Source organism: Cetorhinus maximus, chromosome 13, assembly GCF_964194155.1.
Source record: "Cetorhinus maximus chromosome 13, sCetMax3.hap1.1, whole genome shotgun sequence".
Classification (NCBI taxonomy): Eukaryota; Metazoa; Chordata; class Chondrichthyes; order Lamniformes; family Cetorhinidae; genus Cetorhinus; species Cetorhinus maximus.
This window is the reverse complement of record NC_135891.1, coordinates 3,986,088-4,010,296: the sequence shown is the minus strand read 5'-3', so window position 1 is coordinate 4,010,296 and position 24,209 is coordinate 3,986,088. Positions and strand designations below refer to the sequence as shown.

The 24,209-nt window shown below is 47.5% G+C and overlaps 2 protein-coding genes across 3 annotated transcripts in view; one reads left to right on the top strand and one right to left on the bottom strand.

Moving 5' to 3' along the window:
• Positions 1 to 15,902, bottom strand: part of LOC144688354 (uncharacterized) — a 30,174-nt gene extending 14,272 nt beyond the window's left edge. Inside the window, exons 1-4 of one of the 2 annotated variants that reach the window (XM_078554809.1) lie at positions 15,549 to 15,775; positions 3,641 to 3,700; positions 1,427 to 1,483; positions 609 to 677 (exon numbers count right to left, since the gene is read on the bottom strand). In XM_078554809.1, the coding sequence (XP_078410935.1) occupies positions 609 to 677; positions 1,427 to 1,483; positions 3,641 to 3,700; positions 15,549 to 15,677 (315 nt within the window). In that variant the 5' untranslated portion in view covers positions 15,678 to 15,775. Of the gene's footprint in view, positions 1 to 608; positions 678 to 1,426; positions 1,484 to 3,640; positions 3,701 to 15,548 lie in introns of both variants that reach the window. The other variant, XM_078554810.1, reaches the window with a different exon arrangement.
• Positions 15,903 to 19,941: 4,039 nt separating this feature from the next.
• The window catches only part of LOC144688363 (mitochondrial import receptor subunit TOM34-like), a 29,122-nt gene continuing 24,854 nt past the window's right edge, over positions 19,942 to 24,209 (top strand). The window contains exon 1 of the mRNA XM_078554829.1: positions 19,942 to 20,095. Coding sequence (XP_078410955.1) covers positions 19,954 to 20,095 — 142 coding nt within the window. The 5' untranslated portion in view covers positions 19,942 to 19,953. The remainder of the gene's footprint in view (positions 20,096 to 24,209) is intronic.

The following is a 24,209-nucleotide window of genomic DNA, read 5'->3' as shown; positions in this document are numbered from 1 at the left end:
TAGAGAAGGGGCCAGACCCCACCAAAGTTAAGCAAGTGTTTGAACTGCCCATGCCCGCAATGGAGCCACGGAGGGCGGGAGTGGCATCTGCAGCCTTTACCCGCGCCGCTGAAAATTGCCAGAAATTGGTCCCATCTGCCATTTTTAAAGGCCTCCTGAGCAAAAATCTGGGCCAGTATTTCAGGTTGTGGATCACAACCCGAGATGTTGTTTCTCCCTACACAAATGCTGTCAAACCTGCTGAGTATTTCTAATATTTTCTGTTTTTATTTCAGAATTCCAACATCCACAATGTTTCACTTTTAGATAGAAGGCTATGTCATGGGGTAGGGGGGAGGCTCATCTGGAGCATAAATACCAGTGTAGCCCGGTTTGGCCGAATGCCTGCTTCTGTGCTGTAAACTCTAAGTAAAATAAAACGACACTCAACCTTGACCTGTTGCAACGGAAGGGTAGCAGTCCCTCAGTGCTGCAAGGGGGTAACAGCCTAGTTAACGAGCTCAAACCGGAATCCAACTCAGAAGTGTTTAATGTCACACCATGAGGCACGAACAACTAATGATACGAGCTACCAGATACAACTATCTGCAGCTCCCTCGCATACTCACAGGGTAACCATGTCGGTAGCGCTGGAGGTCCTTTGCTGCTCTCCAATTTCGCCATCGATACGACATGTCCTGGAATAAACAAGCAGTCGATATTTACATCAGCCCAGGAAGAGGAGCCAAACCCTGGGGTTAAACACCTGCCCAGCAACAGGCGACCTGTATTTTGAGATTGGACAGTAAGGGAGGAGCTAAAGAATGTTTTCGGCATCTAGGTTTCCTTTCCTTTATTTTTTTCTGCTTCTTTGGAACCCAAAATATTTCTATTGTCAGATATTAGCTCCATATACAGACATGAGTCATGTGTTAAACCCAGGACCGCTACCATCTAGAAGGACAAGGACAGCAGATAGATGGGAACAGATCCTTTAAAAAGTACCTGGATGAGCACTTGGCACATCATAACATTCAAGGCTATGAGCCAACTGCTGGTAAATGGGATTAGGTAGGTAGGTCAGGTGTTTCTCACGTGTCGGTGCAGACTCGATGAGCCGAAGGGCCTCTTCTGCACTGTGATTCTGTGAACACCACTACCTGGAAGTTCCCCTCCAAGTCACTCACTGTCCTGACTTGGAAATATATCGCCGTTCCTTCACTGTCGCTGGGTCAAAATCTTGGAGCTCCCTCCCTAACAGCACTGTGGGTGTACCTACACCACTTGGGCTGCGGGGGTTCAAGAAGGCAGCTCACCAACACCTTCTCAAGGGCTGGGCAATAGATGTTGGCCTTTCCAACAATGCCCACATCCCACGAATTATTTTAAGAAAGACATACACATATACACACACAACTCTCTCACAGAACACTAGCATGGTACTTACATATTTCGGATGGTTCCTCTTCTCAATAAGTCTAGGCTCAGTCTCCTGTCGGTTCTTCTGTAAAGTAATGTGAACATACTTTGGTCTAATGTTTTCCAATAGAAATTTCTGATGAGCCTCAGGTTTGGCTACTGTCACACTGATTTAACCACATGTGGGTAAGTGGATTTTGCATGTATTTATATCTAACGAATAGCTACCACCGCTCCACTGCGAACTTTGCTGCACTATTAGAGGTGCCATCTTTTGGATGGGATGTTAAACCAAGGCCCTTTCTGCCCTCTCAAGTGGATGTAAAACATCTCATGACATTATTATGAAGAAGAGCAGGGAAGTTCTGCCTGGTGTCCTGACCAATGTAGCTTCAGTTACTTGGGTAGGTTGTAAAAGCTGGGCTTGGCCTCCTTGGAGAAGAGAAGGTTGAGAGGAGATTTGATAGAGGTGTTCAAAATCATGAAGTATCTGGACAGAGTAGAGAGAAAGAATCAGAGGACACCAAGTTAAGGTTGGCAAAAGATGACATGAGAAAAAAAAGACATTTTTATGCAACAAGTGGTTAGGATCTGGAGTATACTGCCTGAGAGTGTCGCGGAGGAAGGAAAAACTGTGGCTTTCAAAAGGGAATTGGGTAATTATATGAGTAAAGTCTGTATGGGGGAAAAGACAGGGGAGTGGGACAAGTTGAGCTGCTCTTACATAGAGCCAGCACAGACATGACAGGCCAAATGGCCTTTTGTGCTGTAACCATCCTATGATTCAACAATTCAATATTTATCCCCCAGTTAACATCACAAAAAAGATTTATCTGGCCATTATCATGTTTCTGTTTTGGGATCTTGGCTGCTACATCTCCTACATTACATCCGTCAATATACTTCAAAAGTACTTCACTGGCTGTATGTTGTTTTGCACATCTTGAGATTGTGAAATGTGCTACAGAAATACAATTCTTTCTTCTTTTTCCTTGATTCCCTTAGTAGATGAAAATCTATCGCTCCCAGACTTGAATATATTCAAAAACTGACCATCCACAAGTCCGCAGAGTGGAGAATTTCAAAGATTCATAACCCTCTGAGTGAAGAAATTTCTCTTCATCTCAGTCCTAAATGGTCAACCCGTTATCCTGAGAACATGACCCCTAGTTTTGGACTCCCCAGCCAGGGAAAAACAGCCTCTCAGTATCTCCCCTGCCAAGTCCTCTAAGAATCTGTTATGTTTCAATGAGATCACCTCTCACTCTTCTAACCTCCAGAGAGTATAGGCTCATTCTACTCAATCTCTCCTCATAAGGCAATCTTTTCATCCCAGGAATCTATCCGGTGAATCTTTGTTGCACCAAGATTGCACATTCCACCACATTATACTCCATTTGCCACCTTCTTACCCACTCACTTTAACCTGCCTATATCCCTTAGCAGCTTTTGCATCTTCCTCACACTTATCCACCCAGCTTAGTATCAGCAGCAAACTTGGATATACTGCACTCGGTCCCTTCACTGAAGTCACTGATATAGATTGTAAATCGCTGAGGCTTGATCACAGGTCTCTTCCCACTCTCCTCTCTTCTTAGGTTCGATTAAACTGGATAGATTCTGGTACCTCAATCTACCGGTCATCCTTCATGTCTGAGCCTAGGCTGCAATTCTCGTTGGCTCAAAGGTTTGGCCGAGTAGATGCTATTAGTCAGAAGATTATGGGTTCAAGTCCCACTCCAGAGACTAGAGTACATAATCCAGCCTCACAGTCCAGGAGAGTACTGAGGGAGTGCTGCACTGTGGGAGGTGCCGTCTTTCACACGAGACGTTAAACAAGCCCTCTAAAGTGCACATAAGAGATATGACGTCACTATTTTGAAGAAGAGCTGGGGAATTATCCCCAGCATCCTGGTCAATATTTATCCCGCAATCAACATCCTTTAACAAACAGATTATCTGTAAGGATCACATTGTTGTTTGTGGGATCTTGCTGTGTGCAAATTGGCTGCCACATTTCCCAAATTGCAACAGTGACTACACTTCAAAAAGTACTTAATTGGCTGTGAAGTACTTTGGGATGTTCTGAGACCATGAAAGATGAGATAGGAATGCAACTAATGCCCACACCCACTATCCACAGGTGCAGGTAGGGACTGAGCATTGTGCATGTTAAATGGCTCTGTTCCAGTCCTGGGGTTTGCACTTGTTCTTCAAAAAAAAAAGAGAAAAAAAAACTCACCTGGGTCCAATTCGAAAAAATGGAGAGGATTAGGCCCCACAACCACTGAAGAAAATAAATCTGAGGGACAGTAAATTGAGAGACAGTAAGAGAGAACCATTCCACCAAGCAGGAATGAACCGAAGTACAAGTTTAGTGTAAAAATCTTTTGTCCCTATCCACAAACCAGTGCAAAGAAGTGCAAGTTGCAAAGACAAGCCGTTAATTCAGGGCTGCCTCCAGGAAGTTCCCTTACATCATGTCCTGTTGTGGGACTGAGTTGAACAAAATAGTGGATGCGACAGAACTTAAAACATTTAAAATCTTGGTCGTCGAACATATGTACTTCAATAAACAATTACTGAAAATCTAATGCAACAGAGCTAACGGTGCCTAGGAAACAATTGGAAACCAGGGTGAATTTCCTTATGGTTTCCCTTGCTTTACTGCTGTAATTTGAGAGGAAATCCTGATTATACAGGTAAATCCCAAGAAAACATGCCCTCAATGAAGCACGTATCGAAAAAGCACATTATCTAGAGGCTGAAACCCAAAGCCCGAGAATGAATGATAAAAATATGACTTGCCTGGATATTATTCTAAACCATTTGGTTCAGAGTCAGTTACAATTTTAACAGTGACGGACATAGGAAGCTGTCTGCTAACATCCCGATTGAGGGGAAGAAAGTAGAATTCCTTATGGACACTTACACAGGGCACTGAACATTGACCATACAACATTTACAATCATCCCTAGTGGGATGATTGTAAAAATGTACTTTATCTTTTTTTTAAAAAGTTTCAGAAGTGATTGGTGCACTTGACGTAACTACACAAGACCTAAGTTCTCGTGTTGTGCTACCAAATCTAACACTTACAAAGCGCAGGAGAGTTAATTAGGTCCATCATACCTGGATAGTTCTTTCAAAGAGCTGACACAATGAGTCCCAATCCCATGTTCCTTCCCTATAGCTCTGTAAATTCTTCCTTTTCAAGCATCTATTCAATTCCCCTTCGAAAGTTACTGCAATGATTCTCCATTTTAAATTGTTGCGTTTTGAAGTTGTGCAGTTTTTAGGGCGCGTTCTTGATTTTTATCTCCAGTTCCAACTTGAGGTTGTTTTGCATTGTTGTTGTGTGTCATTGCTCTGCACCATTTTGCGTTGTTTCATGTCGCCATTTCTCTTGCACCATTTCACGTCGGTGCCTTATGTTGGTTTGACATTAGGTCCCATGACCCAATTGGAGCCATTCTGAACTGAATGCGAGGAGAGGCGCCCGATTGCACACAAAGGAATCACGATTTTTTTTTCCAAAACCTCCAAAACAAGCTGGTGTTAATTTTCCAAAATTTGCTAGATTCTGGAAAGGTTCCATCAGACTGGAAAGTAGCAAATATAACCCCTCTATTTACGAAGGGAGGGAGGCAGGAAACAGGAAACTATAGGCCAGTTAGCTTGATGTGTGTCATGGGGACGTTGTTGGAATCGATCATTAAGGAGGTTATAGCTGGGCACTTAGAAGAGCCCAAGGCAATAGGGAAGAGTCAGCATGGTTTTGTGAAAGGAAAATCATGTTTAGCCAATTTGTTGGAGTTTTTCGAAGGAATAACATGCACAGCGGATAAAGGGGAGCCTGTAGATGTGCTGTACTTGGATTTCCAGAAGGCATTTGACACGGTGCCACATCAAAGGTTATTATGGAAAATAAAAGCGCATGGTGTAGGGGGTAACATATTAGCATGGATAGAAGATTGGCTGGCTGGCAGAAAGCAGAGAGTATGTATAAACGGGTCTTTTTCAGATAGGCAGGATGTGACGAGTGGAGTCCCGCAGGGGTCTGTACTGAGGCCTCAACTATTTACAATTTACATCAAAGACTTAGACAAGGAGAGTGAAGGCATGGCAGCTAAATTTTCAGATGACACAAAGATAGGTAGGAAAATATGTTGTGAAGAGGACATGAGGAGGTTGCAGATGAAAATAGGTTGAATGAGTGGGCAAAGATCTGGCAAAATAGAGTTTAATGTGGAAAAATGTGAAGTTGTTCACTTTGGCAGGAAGAACAAAAAAGCAGAGTATGACTTAAATGGAGAACGGCTGCATAATTCTGAGGTGCAGAGGGATCTAGGTGTTCTAGTATGTGAGTCACAAAAAGTTAGTATGCAGGTACAGCAAGTAATTAAGAAGGCTAAGGGAACGCTATCCTTTATTACGAGAGGGATTGAACATAAAAGTAAAGATATTATGCTTCAGTTATTCAGGGCATTGGTGAGACCGAACCTCGAATACTGTGTGCAGTTTTGGTCTCCTTATTTAAGGAAGGATGTAAATGCATTAGAGGCGGTTCAGATGAGGTTTACTAGATTGACACCTGGAATGAGTGGATTGTCTTATGAGGAAAGGTTAAACAGAATGGGCTTGTTTCCACTGGAGTTTAGAAGAGTGAGGGGTGATTTGATTGAAGTATATAAGATCCTGAATGGTCTTGACAAGGTGGACATAGAAAGGATGCTTCTTCTTGTGGGTGAGTCCAGAACTAGGGGGCATTGTTTTAAAATTAGGGGTCGCCCTTTTAGGACGGAGATGAGGAGAATTTTTTTCTCTCAGAGGGTTGTGCGACTTTGGAATTCTCTGCCTCAGAAGGTGGTGGAGACGGGGTCATTGAATATTTTTAAGGCAGAGGTAGATTGATTCCCTTGCCTAACCAGAATCTAAGGTTATCGGGGGCAGATGGGAATGTGGAAATTGAAACACAAGATGATCAGCCATGACCTTATTGAATGGCGGAGCAGGCTCAAGGGGCCGAATAGTCTACTCCTGTTCCTATTTCTTATGTTCTTACATATGGAAGCCTGCCAGTGAATGCCTGCGCACTATTTGACCAGGTGGTTTATCATTTCCTCATTCAACATTCACGTGCGTATTTTCCCACACAATTCACTGAAACAGCAACTGGCTTGTTTTGCCTTTCCCTTGGCCAGCAGCACCAAAACTAACAGCAATGACCCTTCCATCATCCCAACTGGCCCCAAGCAACTCAGCGCTGACCACACAATACATACTCAAAGGTTTCCTACTCTGTCTGGCTCAGTGCAAACTAAGCAGTGCATTCATCAGCATAACCATAAGTTCAGCAAGTATGAAATGGATTGCTGTGTGTCATCATCTTTTGTAGATGGTGTTATGGCACGGTGGGTGATAAATACTGAGCTGCTTAAATCCCAGAGGGAAACTTGAAACGGCTGCCAAAACAGTTTTTGCAATTTGTACAGTATGAGGAGCGGTTCTGAAATCAGGAAATGATTTCCCTAACTACCTGTTATGATGTTATAGTAAACATTTATTAAAAGAATAAAGGATAAAAATAAAACACAATTACATTTAAACTCAAGAATTACTTCACTACTTAACTACCCTCAGAACCTTTTCTGTTCAGCAACTATCCTTATGGATTTTAAAATCTAAAGAAGTCCAGTAAATTTACCACACAGTGCTTTATCCTTGGGGTGTCCTTGGAGGCTGACAACAACTGGGTCTTCAGGTCTGGCCTTGTTCACACTGTCTTCTGGGAGTTCTGACCAGCTATCCTGCTGTCTTCTGGGAGATCTAAGCAGCTATCCCCTCACATAGGCTTCAGCATTTACTTAAATGCATTCCTTCCCTTTGATCTCTCCATTGTCTCAACCAGTCTCTTTAGAAATGGTTTCTTCCCAGACTCGATTAAATCATTCTTTACTTTAGCTCTTAGACTTGCAAAAACCTACCCTCTCTTCCTCCCCCTGGACCATGACCCCACCACTGAACATCAAGCCATTGTTTCCAGGACTGTTACTGACCTCATCTCCTCTGGAGATCTTCCTTCCACAGCTTCCAATCTCATAGTCTCCCAACCTCGGACAGCCCGCTTCTACCTCCTACCAAAATCCACAAACAGGACTGTCCCGGCAGACCGATCATGTCAGCCTGTTCCTGCCCCACGGAACTCATTTCTTGCTACCTTGACTCCATTCTCTCTCCCCTTGTCCAGTCCCTTCCCACCTACATCCGCGATTCCTGTGATACCCTACATCATATCAACAATTTCCAGTTCCCTGACCCCAACCGCCTCCTCTTCACCATGGACGTCCAATCCCTCTGCACCTCCATCGCCCACTGGGATGGTCTGAGGGCTCTCCGCTTCTTTCTTGAACAGAGTCCCAAAGAATCCCCATCCACCACTACTCTCCTCCGTCTGGCTGAACTTGTTCTCACACTGAACAATTTCTCCTTAAACTCCTCTCACTTCCTCCAAATAAAAGGTGTGGCTATGGGTACCCGCATGGGCCCCAGCTATGCCCGTCTCCTTATGGGGTATGTGGAACATTCCTTGTTCCAGTCCTACTCCAGCCCCCTCCCACAACTCTTTCTCCGGTACATCGATGATTGCTTCGGTGCTGCTTCATGCTCTTGTCCGGATCTGGAAAAATTTATTAATTTTGCTTCCAATTTCCACCCCTCCATCATTTTCACATGGTCCATCTCCGACACTTCCCTTCCCTTCCTTGACCTCTCTGTCTCAATTTCTGGTGATAGACTGTCCACCAATATTCATTACAAGCCTACCGACTCCCACAGCTGCCTCGACTACAGCTCCTCACACCCCGCTTCCTGTAAAGACTCCATCCCATGCTCTCAGTTCCTTCGCCTCCGTCGCATCTGTTCTGATGATGCCATTTTCAAAAACAGTTCCTCTGACATGTTTTCCTTCTTCCTTAACCGAGGTTTTCCACCCACGGTGGTTGACAGGGTCCTCAACCGTGTCCGGCCCATCTCCCACGCGTCCGCCCTCACACCTTCCTCTCCCTCCCAGAAACATGATAGGGTCCCCCTTGTCCTCACTTATCACCCCACCAACCTCCGCATTCAAAGGGTCATCCTCCGCCATTTCCGCCAACTCCAGCATGATGCCACCACCAAACACATCTTCCCTTCTGCAGGGATCATTCCCTCCGGGACACCCTGGTCCACTCCTCCATCACCCACTACACCTCAAGCCCCTCCCACAGCACCTCCCCATGCAACCGCAGAAGTGCAACACCTGCCCCTTTATTTCCCCTCTCCTCACTGTCCAAGGGCCCAAACACTCCTTTCAAGTGAAGCAGCAATTCACTTGCACTTCCCTCAATTTAGTCTACTGCATTTGTTGCTCCCAATGCGGTTTCCTCTACATTGGAGAGACCAAACGCAGACTGGGTGACCGCTTTGCAGAACACCTTCGGTCTGTCAGCAAGCATGACCCAGACCTCCCTGTCGCTTGCCATTTCAACACTCCACCATGCTCTCATGCCCACATGTCTGTCCTTGGCCTGCTGCAATGTTCCAGTGAAGCTCAACGCAAACTGGAGGAACAGCACCTCATCTTCCGACTAGGCACTTTACAGCCTTCCGGACTGAATATTGAGTTCAACAACTTTAGAACTCTCTCCTCCATCCCCACCCCCTTTCCGATCCCCCCTTTTCTAATAATTTATATAGATTTTTCTTTTCCCACCTATTTCCACTATTTTTAAATGTATTTCCATCCATTGTTTTATCTCTACCTTTTAGTCTATTTCGATCCCTTCCCCCACCTCACCCCCACTAGGGCTATCTGTACCTTGCTCGTCCTGCTTTCTACCCTTAATGTCACCTATTAGCACATTCCTTAGATAATATCACCACCTTCAACACCTCTTTGTCCTGTTGTCTATGACATCTTTTGGTTATCTCCACCTATCACTGGCCCTCTATCCAGCTCTACCTGTCCCACCCCCCCTTAAACCAGTTTATATTTCACCTCTTTTCTATTTTTCCTTAGTTCTGTTGAAGAGTCATACGGATTCGAAACGTTAACTGTGTTCCTCTCCGCAGATGCTGTCAGACCTGCTGAGTTTTTGCAGGTATTCTTATTTTTGTTTTGGATTTCCAGCATCTGCAGTTTTTTGCTTCTATCTTAATCTCACTTCCTTACACCTTTTGACAACCTCCACATAACTATCCCCCTTTCAATTCCGTTCAAAAACACTCCTGCTAATGTCTTATGCACAACTCTGATTGAAGTTCCTCTTGGTTCATTAACATATCAAAACCACTTCTGACTGTTGACTTTAGGCCCTTGCTGTCACTCTAGCTCTTAATCCAATTACAGCCTGACTCCCAGTACATAAGAAAGTATGCCAGGGTTATTGCCAGAAGAAAAATATTAATTTGTTTCCTTGACAGACGGAAAGATGCTGACAAAATCCAGAGAACTGAATGCGAAGTTGTTTTGTACCATGGCTGATTAAGAATATAAATACAGTTTAAAAAAAGAAATCTGGAATAAAGGTTGTCATTAGTAAAAATGACCTTGGTGAAGCTGGTGGATTGGTCAGATTCACTAATGCCCTTTAGGGAAGGAAACCTGCTATCCTTATCGCTCTGCACTTATACATGACTCCAGTCCTACCCCACCACAGATAACAAGCTAGTCAGTTGCATCAAACCACGAGCAATGGTTCAAGAAGGTGGCCCACCTCCATGATCACCTTCTGACCGAACCTAGGCATGGCCAATAAATGCCAGACTTGCTTGTGATGCCCACATTCCAAAATAACTTTTTAAAAAATTGACGCTACTCCTGTTTCTACATAACAGGCTCAGGGGCTGAATGGCCTCCTCCTGTTAGGATCATAAAATGGTTTCAGCAAAGGAGGCATTTCGGCCTGTCAAGTCTGTCATAATTCTCTGCAAGAGCAATTTAGGTAGTCCCAATGAACCTCTTTCCTGTAGCCCTGCTGTAGTAATTGTAGCTTTAAGGAATGTAGTGAATGTAGCTTTAAGACTTATTGTGTAGTATAGTATCATGTGACAGTGTGAACGAAACAGCTCTAAGCGTGGGGAAGCTTAGAGTGGGAGTTCTTCTTCTAGTTGTGGAGCACGTAACTACTGCTGCAGCCTGTAAATAAGGTTCGATGTTTCTAATGAACCTGTCTGGAAAAATCAAGTCCATAACAAACTGGCGACGAGGATAAATCAGGTCTGATGTTGTCCCTCGCCCAGCGACTGTGAGTATCTTGTTTAAACAGCAGAAAAGGAAGATATACTCACCAGATATGCTGCATTTTGGCAGGACTGACCCCATTGAACCATCCACAGAGGGTTGGTGTCAATATGTAGAATGCCTCGGGTTCTATTTCCAGGCAAACAATATAACAGAGGAGGAAAAGAGGAGAGCAATTCTCCTAAGCGTTTGTGGGAGTAAAATCTATAAGTTAATCTGAAGTTTCACGGCCCTGAACGCCCCCAATTAGTGAATTGGTACACCTCATTAAGGGACACTTTAACACCCAAATCCTCAGTCACCATGCTGAGGTTCAAGTTTGATTCGAGCGTTAGAGCCCAGGGGGAGACCATTGCTCCATACATGGCAAAATTGAAACAACTGACTGAACACTGTGATTTCGGGGAGACCATACGCAATATGCTCAGGGATCGTTTGGTCTGCAATGTGCCAGATGATGCCATTCAATGATGATTATTAGCTGAAGTAAACCTCGATTTTTCAAAAAGCATTGGAAATAGCACTCGCGATGGAAGATGCCGAATGGGTTGCACAGGCGATACAAGGTGCACAAAATAGCGCCGTTTTCCAGTTAGGGTGGGAACGGGCAGCTGGGTGTGGCACAGAAAGCTGGGACTCCACTATGAGGTGGGAGACAGTCCCCGCCACCCGGAAATTTAAACTAAATATAGGAAACAGCTCAGCAGTAAATCTGAAAATGAATTGTTACCAATTTGGAAGCAAACATTACTCCTGAAACTTGCCGTTTTAAAGAGGTGGAGTGCTGTTTTTGCCATAAAAGAGGCCACATACTGAAGCATTGGAAAGCAAAATTAAGAGAGACTCCCAGGCAGCAAACTAAGTTAATCAAAGTACATAATGTGGAGGAACCAGAAACCACCAATTCTGATGTTTACTCCCTATTTAATGTAAAAGTAGGGAAGACAGAGCCAATCACTGTTACTCTGCAGGTAAATGGAAAGCCTTTAATGATGGAAGTGGACACTGGGTGCTTCATCCACTGTAGTGGGAGAGCACACCTTCAAACATTTAAATAAGGGTACTCAGCAATTGAATTGGAACAGACTTCAGCTAAATTGAAAAGTTGTACTGGCAAAGCTATCCAAGTGAAGGGTATTACCACTATCCCTGCGTATTATAAACACCAAACAGCACAACTCCCAGTGATGGCGTTGGAAGGCAGAGGGCCAAGCCTTTTAGGTCGCAATTGGTGGAGGGAAATTAACCTTGATTGGCCAGTGAGATTTCAAAAGGAAGCAGGAAGAGTTCCTGAGTTGAAAAAGGAACAAGGCAAGGTACTTCAGAAAGAGCCTGGAGAGTCCAAGGACCACAACTGGGTGAAAAAGGAATGTGTAGCCATTCAGCAACCTGAAGAAATGAAGACTATCTTAAACAGCAGCATGAAAAACCAGCAGGAGAAACTCAAGGAGACTCTGCTGGATTACAGAATTCCCAGATGAAGCGAGTGAGCTCTGCAAAAAAAAAGGAAAACCTGTTGAACGACCTTTACACACGACAAGGATCCCTCAGGTCGAAATTTGTACCCCTGAAAAATTACCAAGGGAAGCAGAAAGAACTTACTGTCTCTCTGAACAAACTGAAGAACCAGTTGGCAGAGAAGATTCAGCAATGTTTAAGGTTCCAGGAGGAAGACAACAGACACAAGAAGGGGACAGAAGAGCTGAAGAATCAGCTGAGTGAAACCGAAGAGGCATTAGAAGGAAAAGTCGTGGAACTTTCCAAAATGCAAGTGGGTGAGGAAGCCATGGGTTGCTCAATCCCTGAACGGGACAAAGTTGAGATTTCTCCTGAGAGAAGTCTGGCCGACTGTGAAGTCAAAATGAAGGACGAGACTAAACTCTGTGCTGGACAGAAGACGACAAAGGTGGAAGATGGTCCAGAAAAGACAATGAACAATCCCCACACAACTACAGGTTCAACGCCTTCAGAGTTACTTATCAAGCGATGCCTTAAACAAGATTAAGCCTGGCACTTCCCAATTTGGAGGGGAAGGTAGAGAAACGTCAAGGGAATCAAAAAAGTGACTCATGATTTGCATAGTCGTGAGTGAGAATTTAATGTTGGTGAAGCAGTATACGTATGAAACATCAGTGGCGGGTCAAGTTAGTTACCTGGTGTAATAGTTTCTGTGACCAGATCCCTGTGGTACCACGTAGATGTGGAGGGCCGGATCACCTGCAAACACATGGATCATTTGAGAAGAAGGGAGATACCCCAGCAAAATGATGTTCCACCTGTAACCATTGTGGAACCCGTGGTCCCTATTGAAATTATTCAACCAAGGACAGACATACCAGATGTCTCTGTCGGAGTGGAAGACACTGAACTGCCTGGGCCTAAAGAGGTCCCTGATGTCGCTGCAGTTCCAGAGAATGTGGATCCTGTAAGAGATTCAAAAGTCGTGGAGCTGTGACATTCCAGCTGGATCAGGAAACCACCTGAGAGACTGAACTGATAATTCCATGACCGGTGTATACATTTGTAATGTCCTGAAGGTTGATGTTCTTGTAAATACAAACCGAACAAAAAAGTTAAAGGGGGAGAAGTGTAGTATTTGTAGCTTTGAGCAATGTAGTGAGTGTAGCTTTAAGACTTATTGCGTTGTATAGTATCACATGACAGTGTGAACGAATCAGCTATATGCGCGGGGAACAATAGAGTGGGAGACCTTCCTCTAGTTATGGAGCTTGAAGGGAGCATGTAACTGCTGCTGCAGCTTGTAAATAAATTTGATGTTTCTAGTGAGGAACCTGTCTGAAAAATCAAGTTCTTAGCACCTGCAAATTTTCTCTTGTCAGCTGCTATGAAAGCTTTGAAAGCCACAATTGAATCTGCCTCCATCGCACTCTCAGGCAGTGTATTCAAAATCTAACCACTTGCTGAAGAAAAAAAGTTATTCCTCAGGAAGCCTTTGATTCTTTTATCATTCACCCCAAATCTGTGTCACCTGGTCCTCGGCCCTTCCGCCAATGGGAACAATCTCAGTTAGCACGTAACAGACTCGAGGGGCTGAATGACATTCTCCTGTTCCCTTGTAACAGGCTCGGGGTTGGGGGCGAGGCTGAATGATCTCCCCCTTCACTTACCTCATCAGGAATAGGACCCATTGCTTTATAGAAACTTCAGCCTTTTATCAGTAAGAGTACAAAAGCCATGAGTTCATTATAGACATTTTGTTTGGAATAAAGGTTTTTAAGAAACATTTATACCAAGTCTAGAATCGGTGTGAAGCAAGTTCCACTTTGTGCTTTGCAGCATAAATTCTGAATCAGCCTCCATCTGGTCCTAGAGTTTAATTCGAATGTCACATCTAGTTTATAAAACGTTCAGGTAGTTTTATATTGGGCAGCATTGGCACTTTCTTAAAACCTATCTGGCATTAATTTAAACATTAATAAATAAATATGTCAAGTTAAACTCAAATTTCCTGCAGAAATTCTTGTTAATTTTTTAAGCCTCGAATTTCCTCCCTGGGTACCACCCAGAATTTAGGCTCAATGGATACACCCATTCTGTCAACATCAAGTTATGCTCAAACTTCCTGTGAATTTCATTGGAATTCAGCAAAATGAAAATGGGTGTAAACAATTGGAATCCAGAAAAAATACCAAACTCACACCTTATATTTCCTCTTTAAACAAGGGAATTGTTTCAACTCATTTTAAACCATTACTCATGTGCGTTAGGCACAGTCACAAGATCCTCCAAATGCAGTGGCAGGAAAGGACGTCTAACAACAGCATCCTCTCCCAAGACAACATGCCCAGCATCGAGGTGCTAATCACTCAAAACCAGCTCCGCTGTAGAGGGTACGTGTTTCATTTGTCTGACACCAGACTCCTGAAGCAACTGCTCCACTCAGAACAAGGCTGCAGCAGGAGACCCCCCAGGAGAGTGGGAATGCTTTAGGGATGTCCTCAGAGCACCCTTGAAGAGATCAAGCATTCCTGCCGACTCGTATCGGAGACCCTGGCTTGTGACCGACCAAAACAGAAATGGTTTATTCGGAAAGGCACCGGACACGTGGAGAGACTTTGTTGGAAGCACGCAGAGGCCAAAGTCAAGGCTTTGGAGGGAGTGCACAAACCTCCAAATAACTCTTCTGCCCCACCCGCCTCACATGCGGCAGAGTCTGCAGATCACGCATTGGACTTATCAACCATCTTAGAACCCATCCAACCGGAGGGGAAGCGAGTCATCCCCCGATTCTGGGGGCAGATGGGCGCGGGTGGAAGGGACGATCGAGGAGATTCGGGTGCAACGTGGGTAACTCGCTCGCTCACACCCACCACAAATATCCCTGAGACCTTTTATTGGATTTGTAGGAAATTCCCTCTTTAAGCAAGGGAATTGTTTCAACTCATTTTGAACCATTATTCATGTACATTAGGCACCTCTGTTGCAGTGCAGCAGCAGTGCAGCAGGCTCAGAGCTCCCCAGTCCTAGGGTTCTAGCTAAGGCAGGGGGGGGGAGGAAGCTCACAGCATTGTGCTAACATGGCACCTGCTGCCTGGCATATTAAACTGCAGCTACCATACACAAAGCCTTGCAAGATTCAGCTGTTAAACTTCCAGAATTCGGATATGGATTATTGAAAAAGAGTTTGGTGCCTCCTTTGCAGTAAAAGCTGGTGGTACACAGGGTCAAATTCAACCTGGAATTTCACCCCCCCCACCCCACCCCCCCAGCTAGTGCCTGTCATGGCTAAAGCTGTAAGGGTTATTATTGCAGGCGACTGTCAGTCAGGGAGACAAGAGACAGGGGCCCGGGCTCTGAACACAAACCACCTCCGTCAGAATCCCCTCCCGCCCCATCCAGCTCTCACCGCACTCCACAGCTGTAATCCTTTCTCCTTGGGTTTCGGGGCTGCGGACTCCGGCTCCGGCTCCGTCTCCAGCTCAGTCTCCTCCTCACTCTCTGCCCAAGTGGAATCGTACTCCTCACCACCCAACATCTTCCAGAGAAACGTGAGCCGCCGGGACAAAGGTGGGGAGGGTGGAAGGGGACAAGGAGCACAATCCTCCTGAGCTACAGGGTCCTCCTGATGTGGCTGGGAGTGGACAGGAGGGAGGGGAGGGGAGGGTCTGCCTTCGGACAGGAAAAGTGGGAATTACAGAAACTTTACCGCCCAGGGGCAGGGAGTGAGAGAGGAGGAGGAGCCTTCTTCCCTTGAAACAGGAAACCAAATCATCACAAATGTCTTTCCCTTTCGATTTCCTTTAGCCCCAGTGCCTTTCACCCTTAAAGGTCCCTCCTCTTCGGAGGGGGAGAATTGGCTCTGCGTTTGGTCCTAGGCGGATATGTTGAAACTCAGGGACACCCCGTTTTGAAGGCACATGAGTGTGTGACTCGCCTCTGGGGCTTATTCAAGGGACGAGCTGCATTTGAAAAGCGCCGGTTATCTCTTGCACATCCTCCGCCCCCCGTGGCCAGTGAATTACTTATTTCTAAGTGCCATCGCCCACTTGCTGTAAGGGAGTGTGGCATCAATCTGAGCACAGACAGCTTCCCCAACACCAATGGGTTTTAAAAAAAAAGCTGATTTGATATAAGGGGTCGGGGGAAATTCCAGCTCTAATTTCATTTTTTTTAGAAATATCCATTCCCCGGATCAGGGTGTTACTGGCATTTATCACCCATCCCTCACTACCTTTGAGAAAATGGTGAGCTGCCCTTCTTGACCTGCTGCAGCTCCAGGATTTTGACCCAGTGACATAGAAGAAAGGGCAAATATGGTTCCTGGTCAGGGTGGTGTGTGACTCAGGAGGGAATAGTAATAATAATCTTTTAATGCTTAATTTTTATAACCTTGTGACGGTACGTGGCTCAGTTGGTAGCACTCTTGCCTGTGAGTTACAAGGTTCTGGGTTCAAGTCACACACCAGGGCTTGATTACCAAAACCTAGGCTGTCGGCCCTGTACTGAGGGAATGTTGCAAGCGCTCTCTTTCAGATGAGACCCTCAACCGAGGCGCCATCTCAGATAGATAGTAAAAGATCCAACGTGACACTATTTTGTAGAGCAAGGGAGTTATCCCCAGTGTCCTTGCCAATATTTATCCCTCGGTCAACATCACAAAAGAACAGATGATCTGGTCATTATCACATTGCTGTTTGTGGGAGCTTGCTGTGCGCAAATTGACTACTGCGTTTCCTACATTACGACAGTGACTACACATCAAGAGTACTTTACTGGTGTAAAGTGTTTTGAGGCGTTCGGTGGTCATGAAAAGCACTATATTAATGCAAATATTTTTGGTATTGCACTAAAGTGTCAGCCTAAATTATGTGCGTTGACTACAGTAGAAAAATAAAATGGGTGCAGTCTAACGATTCAATGGAGTCTTTATTGTTCTTTTGCCAAAGATCGAATTGATGTGACTTGGTGGGGACACACTGCACTGTGTCTTTTCACTTCAATGCATCTCATACACCTCATGGAATTAGTTTCACATCCTGTAAACCATCTTTTAAATCCACATTACAAAACCTTATTTTAAAATTTATGTTTTTGATTGATCTAGGTGAGGGGTACGAAAAAAAACTTTCAAATTTGAACCCCTGTTGGCAGTGTCCAATACTCTTGAGCCCATTTAGACCCAAAGTAAACCCCACCCCCCCCTAATCTAAACAACATGTTGTAACTCCCTACCTCAGAACAGCACATCCCTTACAGTAGGGCTTCTTTGATAAAGTAAATCAGTAGGTAACCAGGGGACACAGGCTTGTGTTCATTCGGAGCGGGAGGAGGTCATTCAGCCTCTTGAGCCTGTTCCACATTCAGTGAGATGATGGTTGATTTGTATCCTAACTCTTTGATTCTGTAACCCTTCATACCCAGCCTAACAAAAACCTACCATTCTCAGTTGTGAGATTTTGGTAAAAGAACAAGAAGCTGGGGGGAGGGGGGGCAATGAGAAAAAAATGTTTTTTTATGCAGCAAGTTGTTGTGATCTGGAATCCACTGCTTGAAAGAGTGGTGGAAGCAGATTTAAGAGTAACTTTCAAAAGGGAATTGGATAAATACTTTAAAAGTAAAAATTTGCTGGGCTATGGGGTAAGAGCAGAGGGAGTGGGACTGATTAGATAGTTCTTTCAAAGAGCCAGTACATACATGATGGGTTGAATGGCCTCATTTTGTGCTCTATCGTTCAATCATAATTTTCCACAGCTGACTTATCTATGCCTTTCCAAATGAGACTGCAATTTTAAGGGCAGTTAAAGGTATATTTGTGCTAGCCCATCAAAAATACCATACTCATGACCCACTGGCGCAACAATGACTCCCTTCTCACACCCACCTTTACTCTTAATTTGTAAGAAGCTATTTATTTGAATTGACTGGAGATTTATTATCTTGTACATCAACCTTATGTTCTATTCCTGTGTACTTTTGATAAGTTACATAGCCTCTGAAAGTATCAATGACAACCTCAGATTTACAAGAAAATGAAACTGAATCTGTTTTGTTTCATCATCGTGTTTGTTTCAAAAAGTAAAAAGTTAGGTTTCAGTTTCCAACTGAGGGATTTTGTAAGTTGCACTTTGTTGTGGAAATAGAGGAAACACCACTTCTCACAAGACAGCGATGGTGTAGCCTTGTTAGAGATTATAGGACCCAGGATAATAAGAGATTTACAGCAACAATATGCATTTATATAGTGCCTATAACTTAGGAAAACAACCTAAGGTGCTTCACAGGAATATCATAGAAGTAGGTATTAGAAGGGTCAACGTTTGGTCAAAAGACATAAGTTTTAAGAATAGCCTTAAAACAGGACTGGGGGGCACAGTGGTTTAGAGGGGAATTCCAGAGTTTAGCATCCAGGTGGCTGAAGGTAGGGCTAGACTGAAGGGAACAGTGGATGGTTAAGAGGCTAAAGTTGAGAAGTTGAGGCAGATTAAAGCATGGGAACACCACCACCTGCAAAGTTCCCCTCCAAGTCACACATCATCCTGACTTGGAAATATATCATTGTTTTTCCCTGCCATTGGTTGAAGATCCTGGAACTCTCTTTCTAACAGGCACAGTTGGTGTACCGCCAGCACATGGACTGCAACAGTTCAAGAAGGCGGCTCGTCACTACCTTCTCAAGGCAGTTAGGGACGGACAATAAATGCAGGCCTAGCCAGCAATGCCCATATCGCAAGATCGAATAAAAAAATACTCCATCCCTCACCCCTTCATGGCTTCTGTTTGAAACATGTACCACCCAACATCTGTCATGGTTCCTGTGGCTGTTCAACAACCAGCACTGAGTCTCCAACAGGGTGGGATGGCAGGTTTCCCTTCCTACTTGCACCGGTCCAGTTATCACCTGCATTCCCAACAAAAACTTGCAATTATATGGTGACTTTTATGTAGTAAAACATCAGAGGTGCTTCACAAGAGAAATCATCAGACAAAATCTGAGCCACATGCGGAGACATTAAGGCAGATTACCAAAAACTATGGGACTATTTTGAAGAAGAGCAGCAGAATTCCACCTTATGCTCTGGCCAAAATGTATCTCTTAACAAACATCACAGGAGTAGATGATCTGGTCATTATCACATTGCTGTTTGTGGGATCTTGCTGTGCGCAAATTGGAGAAGAGCAGCAGAATTCCACCTTATGCTCTGGCCAAAATGTATCTCTTAACAAACATCACAGGAGTAGATGATCTGGTCATTATCACATTGCTGTTTGTGGGATCTTGCTGTGCGCAAATTGGCTGCGGAGGTTCCTACATCACAACAGTGGCTACACTTTAAAAGTACTTTAGTGGGTGTGATAAACCCTTTGGGATATCCCGAGGTTGGGAAAGGCGCTACAGAAATGCACAGGCAGCGGGATCCAGGGAACGCGAGGGCGCCCCCGCTGGCGGAAGGGTGCAGTTACAGCGTGACGTGTTTACACGGGTAATCCCCATTGTAACCCGAGAGGGTAAAGGGTAGTGAGTGGGTTAATGTGAATGATTGAAATGGAAAAGTCGGGATTTTCCTCCCTCCATCCCCGGGATTAATCAGCTTGTCTCTGGGTAGCCGGCCCCGCCCGTCAGCTCACCCGCCTTCCAGCCCGCCCGCCTTCCAGCCCGCCCGCCTGTCAGCCACTCAATCCTCCGCCACCAGAGAGGCCGCTCGGTTCCCGCTCCGGCTCCGGTTCCCGCTCTCCGCCTCCCGGTTCCCGCTCTCCGCCCCCCGGTTCCCGCTCTCCGCCCCCCGGTTCCCGCTCTCCATCCCCCGGTCTCCATGTCGGGCCGCAGCCGAGGATCGGCCTCTCCGGCCGCCGCGCTGCAGTTGAAAAACGCCGGGAACGATCTCTTCCGGCACGGGCAGTTCGCACAGGCCGCGGGCCGGTACTCGGAGGCCATCAGCGGCCTGAGGCAGTCAGGTAACCCCGGGGGGGGGAACCGGGGCGGGGGGAGTGTGGGGTGGGGGAGGGGGTTTCTGGGGGGGGTGGGGGGTGGGGGAGGGGGTTTCTGGGGGGGGGTGGGGGGTGGGGGAGGGGGTTTCTGGGGGGGGGGTGGGGAGTGGGGGAGGGGGTTTCTGGGGGGGGGTGGGGTGGGGGAGGGGGTTTCTGGGGGGAGTGTGGGGTGGGGGAGGGGGTTTCTGGGGGGGGTGGGGGGTGGGGGAGGGGGTTTCTGGGGGGGGGTGGGGGGTGGGGGAGGGGGTTTCTGGGGGGGGGTGGGGGGTGGGGGAGGGGGTTTCTGGGGGGAGTGTGGGGTGGGGGAGGGGGTTTCTGGGGGGAGTGTGGGGTGGGGGAGGGGGTTTCTGGGGGGAGTGTGGGGTGGGGGAGGGGGTTTCTGGGGGGGGTGGGGGGTGGGGGAGGGGGTTTCTGGGGGGAGTGTGGGGTGGGGGAGGGGGTTTCTGGGGGGGGTGGGGGGTGGGGGAGGGGGTTTCTGGGGGGGGTGGGGGGTGGGGGAGGGGGTTTCTGGGGGTGGGGGTTTCTGGGGGGTGTGGGGCAGGGATAATGGGGGTGGGGGTTTCTGGGGGGTGTGGGGCAGGGATAATGGGGGTGGGGGTTTCTGGGGGGGTGGGGCAAGGATAATGGGGGAGGGGGTTTCGGGGGGGTGGGGGTTTCTGGGGGGGTGGGGCAGGGATAATGGGGGTGGGGCAGGGATAATGGGGGAGGGAGTTTCTGGGGGGGTGGGGGTTTCTGGGGGGGTGGGGCAGGGATAATGGGGGTGGGGGTTTCTGGGGGGGTGGGGCAAGGATAATGGGGGAGGGGGTTTCGGGGGGGTGGGGGTTTCTGGGGGGGTGGGGCAGGGATAATGGGGGTGGGGGTTTCTGGGGGGGTGGGGCAAGGATAATGGGGGAGGGGGTTTCGGGGGGGGTGGGGCAGGGATAATGGGGGTGGGGCAGGGATAATGGGGGTGGGGCAGGGATAATGGGGGTGGGGCAGGGATAATGGGGGTGGGGCAGGGATAATGGGGGTGGGGCAGGGATAATGGGGGTGGGGCAGGGATAATGGGGGTGGGGCAGGGATAATGGGGGAGGGGGTTTCTGGGGGGGTGGGGGTTTCTGGGGGGGTGGGGCAGGGATAATGGGGGTGGGGGTTTCTGGGGGGGTGGGGCAAGGATAACGGGGGTGGGGCAGGGATAACGGGGGTGGGGCAGGGATAATGGGGGTGGGGGTTTCTGGGGGGGGTGGGGCAGGGATAATGGGGAGGTGGTTTCTGGGGGGTGTGGGGCAAGGATAATGGGGGAGGGGGTTTCTGGGGGGTGTGGGGCAAGGATAATGGGGGTGGGGGTTTCTGGGGGGTGTGGGGCAAGGATAATGGGGGTGGGGGTTTCTGGGGGGGTGGGGCAGGGATAATGGGGGTGGGGGTTTCTGGGGGGGTGGGGCAGGGATAATGGGGGTGGGGGTTTCTGGGGGGGTGGGGCAAGGATAACGGGGGTGGGGCAGGGATAACGGGGGTGGGGCAGGGATAATGGGGCAGGGATAATGGGGGTGGGGGTTTCTGGGGGGGGTGGGGCAGGGATAATGGGGGAGGTGGTTTCTGGGGGGTGTGGGGCAAGGATAATGGGGGAGGGGGTTTCTGGGGGGTGTGGGGCAAGGATAATGGGGGAGGGGGTTTCTGGGGGGTGTGGGGCAAGGATAATGGGGGAGGGGGTTTCTGGGGGGTGTGGGGCAAGGATAATGGGGGTGGGGGTTTCTGGGGGGGTGGGGCAGGGATAATGGGGGTGGGGGTTTCTGGGGGGGTGGGGCAGGGATAATGGGGGTGGGGGTTTCTGGGGGGGTGGGGCAGGGATAATGGGGGTGGGGGTTTCTGGGGGGGTGGGGCAGGGATAATGGGGGTGGGGGTTTCTGGGGGGGTGGGGCAGGGATAATGGGGGTGGGGGTTTCTGGGGGGGTGGGGCAGGGATAATGGGGGTGGGGGTTTCTGGGGGGGTGGGGCAGGGATAATGGGGGTGGGGGTTTCTGGGGGTGTGGGGCAGGGATAATGGGGGTGGGGGTTTCTGGGGGGGTGCGGCAGGGATAATGGGGGTGGGGGTTTCTGGGGGTGTGGGGCAGGGATAATGGGGGTGGGGGTTTCTGGGGGTGTGGGGCAGGGATAATGGGGGTGGGGGTTTCTGGGGGGGGTGGGGCAGGGATAATGGGAGTGGGGCAGGGATAATGGGGGTGGGGCAGGGATAATGGGGGTGGGGGTTTATGAGGGAGAATGGGGCAGGGTGTAATAGGGGGCAGGGGTTTCTAGGGAGAATGGGTAATGGGGGGTGGGGGTTATGGGGAAGAATGTGGGAGAGTGTAATGGGCAGGGGGTAATGGAGGTGGGTTTTCTGGGGGAGAATGTGGGAGGGTGTAATGGGGTTGGGGGTTATGGAGGGAGAATGTGGGAGGGTGTAATGGGGTTGGGGGTTATGGAGGGAGAATGTGGGAGGGTGTAATGGGGTTATGGAGGAGGGGGAGAACAAGGATAGGTTTAAGAAGTAAGTTGGGAGGGAAAGGCGCTAACTGGGGATTATGGAGTCAAACCCACTCAGCACCTTCAGCAGGAGAAGCAAGATTGGGACTGGGTGGGGGGTTAATTGGGGGATTGGGTAGGGAAGGGAGACTGGTTTGGGGGGGTTGGTGGTAGGACAGTCTGGGATTGATTGGTTTGTGCACTCAGTGAGCTGGCTTAGGCATGATGGCCCGAATGACCACTGCTTGGAGTATCAGAATCTTACAGACAGACCGAGGTCATTCGGCCCATCACGATTGTGGTGGTTTTCCCTACTCTCCCAGCCTTTTCCCTATAGCCCTGCACTTTTCCCTTTTGTCTGCTCTAAAATTGTACAGCCTTAAAACAAGATTCATGGCTCTGGTTCAGTTTATCTGATTGCTTTTTGTCCTGCTGAAGGTGCTGACTGGGTTCGATGTCACAACCTGCACCTTTCCCCCAACTATATCAGCCTGGTTGCTACACATCAAGCTTTAGTGTTGAATGCTGGCTAGTTCTAATTTACCGAACATGATCTAATCCTCACTTAATGTCTGCACACATTGCACTTCCTGGAAAGGAAAAGAAGGAGTTGCATTTCTCTAGCTCCTTTCACAACCTCAGGACATCATAGAAATCTTTACAGTCAATGAAGTGCTTTTTTTTTGAAGTCTAGTCACTGTTTAGCGTAGAAAATGTGGTCAATAAGATCCCACAAACAGTAATGAGGTTATCAGCTGTTAAAAGCAAAATACTGCGGATGCTGGAAATCTGAAATAAAAAAGCAGAAAATGCTGGAAAATCTCAGCAGGACTGGCAGCATCTGTGAAGACAGAAACAGAATTAACTTTTTGTGTCTGTATGACTCTTCGTCAGAGCCGATAACCTGTGTTTAGTTGTTGTTCGAGGGATAAATGGTAGCCTTGGCTCACCTGCTTCAAATATTGCCACGGACCGGTTTACCGTCTAGTGCATTTGCGGCTCCTCTACATTGGAGAGACCAAACACAGACTAGACTGGGTGACCGCTTTGCAGAACACCTTCGGTCTGTCTGCAAGCATGACCCAGACCTCCCTGTCACTTGCCATTTCAACACTCCACCCTGCTCTCATGCCCACATGTCCGTCCTTGGCCTGCTGCATTGTTCCAGTGAAGCTCAACGCAAACTGGAGGAACAGCACCTCATCTTCCGACTAGGCACTTTACAGCCTCCCGGGCTGAATATTGAGTTCAACAACTTCAGATCATGAACTCTCTCCTCTAGCTTCACCCCTTTTTAAATCCCTTTCTAAAATTTATTTTAATTTACTTACTTTTATTTTTATTCATTGGTTCATCCCCCTTTTTAACCCCCTTTTATCCCATTTTCTCCAACCACCACCCCCCCAAAAGTGCCACGTGTTACTTGTTCCATGTTGTTCTTTCACAGAGCGCTGACCCTTGTTCTGCTATTAACACATTCTGCTTTCTTACCTTTATGCCACTATCAGCACCTCCTTTAGCCCTTACCATTACCACCCCTTTGCCCTTTTGTTCATGACATCTCTTCTTAGACCCCACCTATCGCTGGCCTTCTATCCAG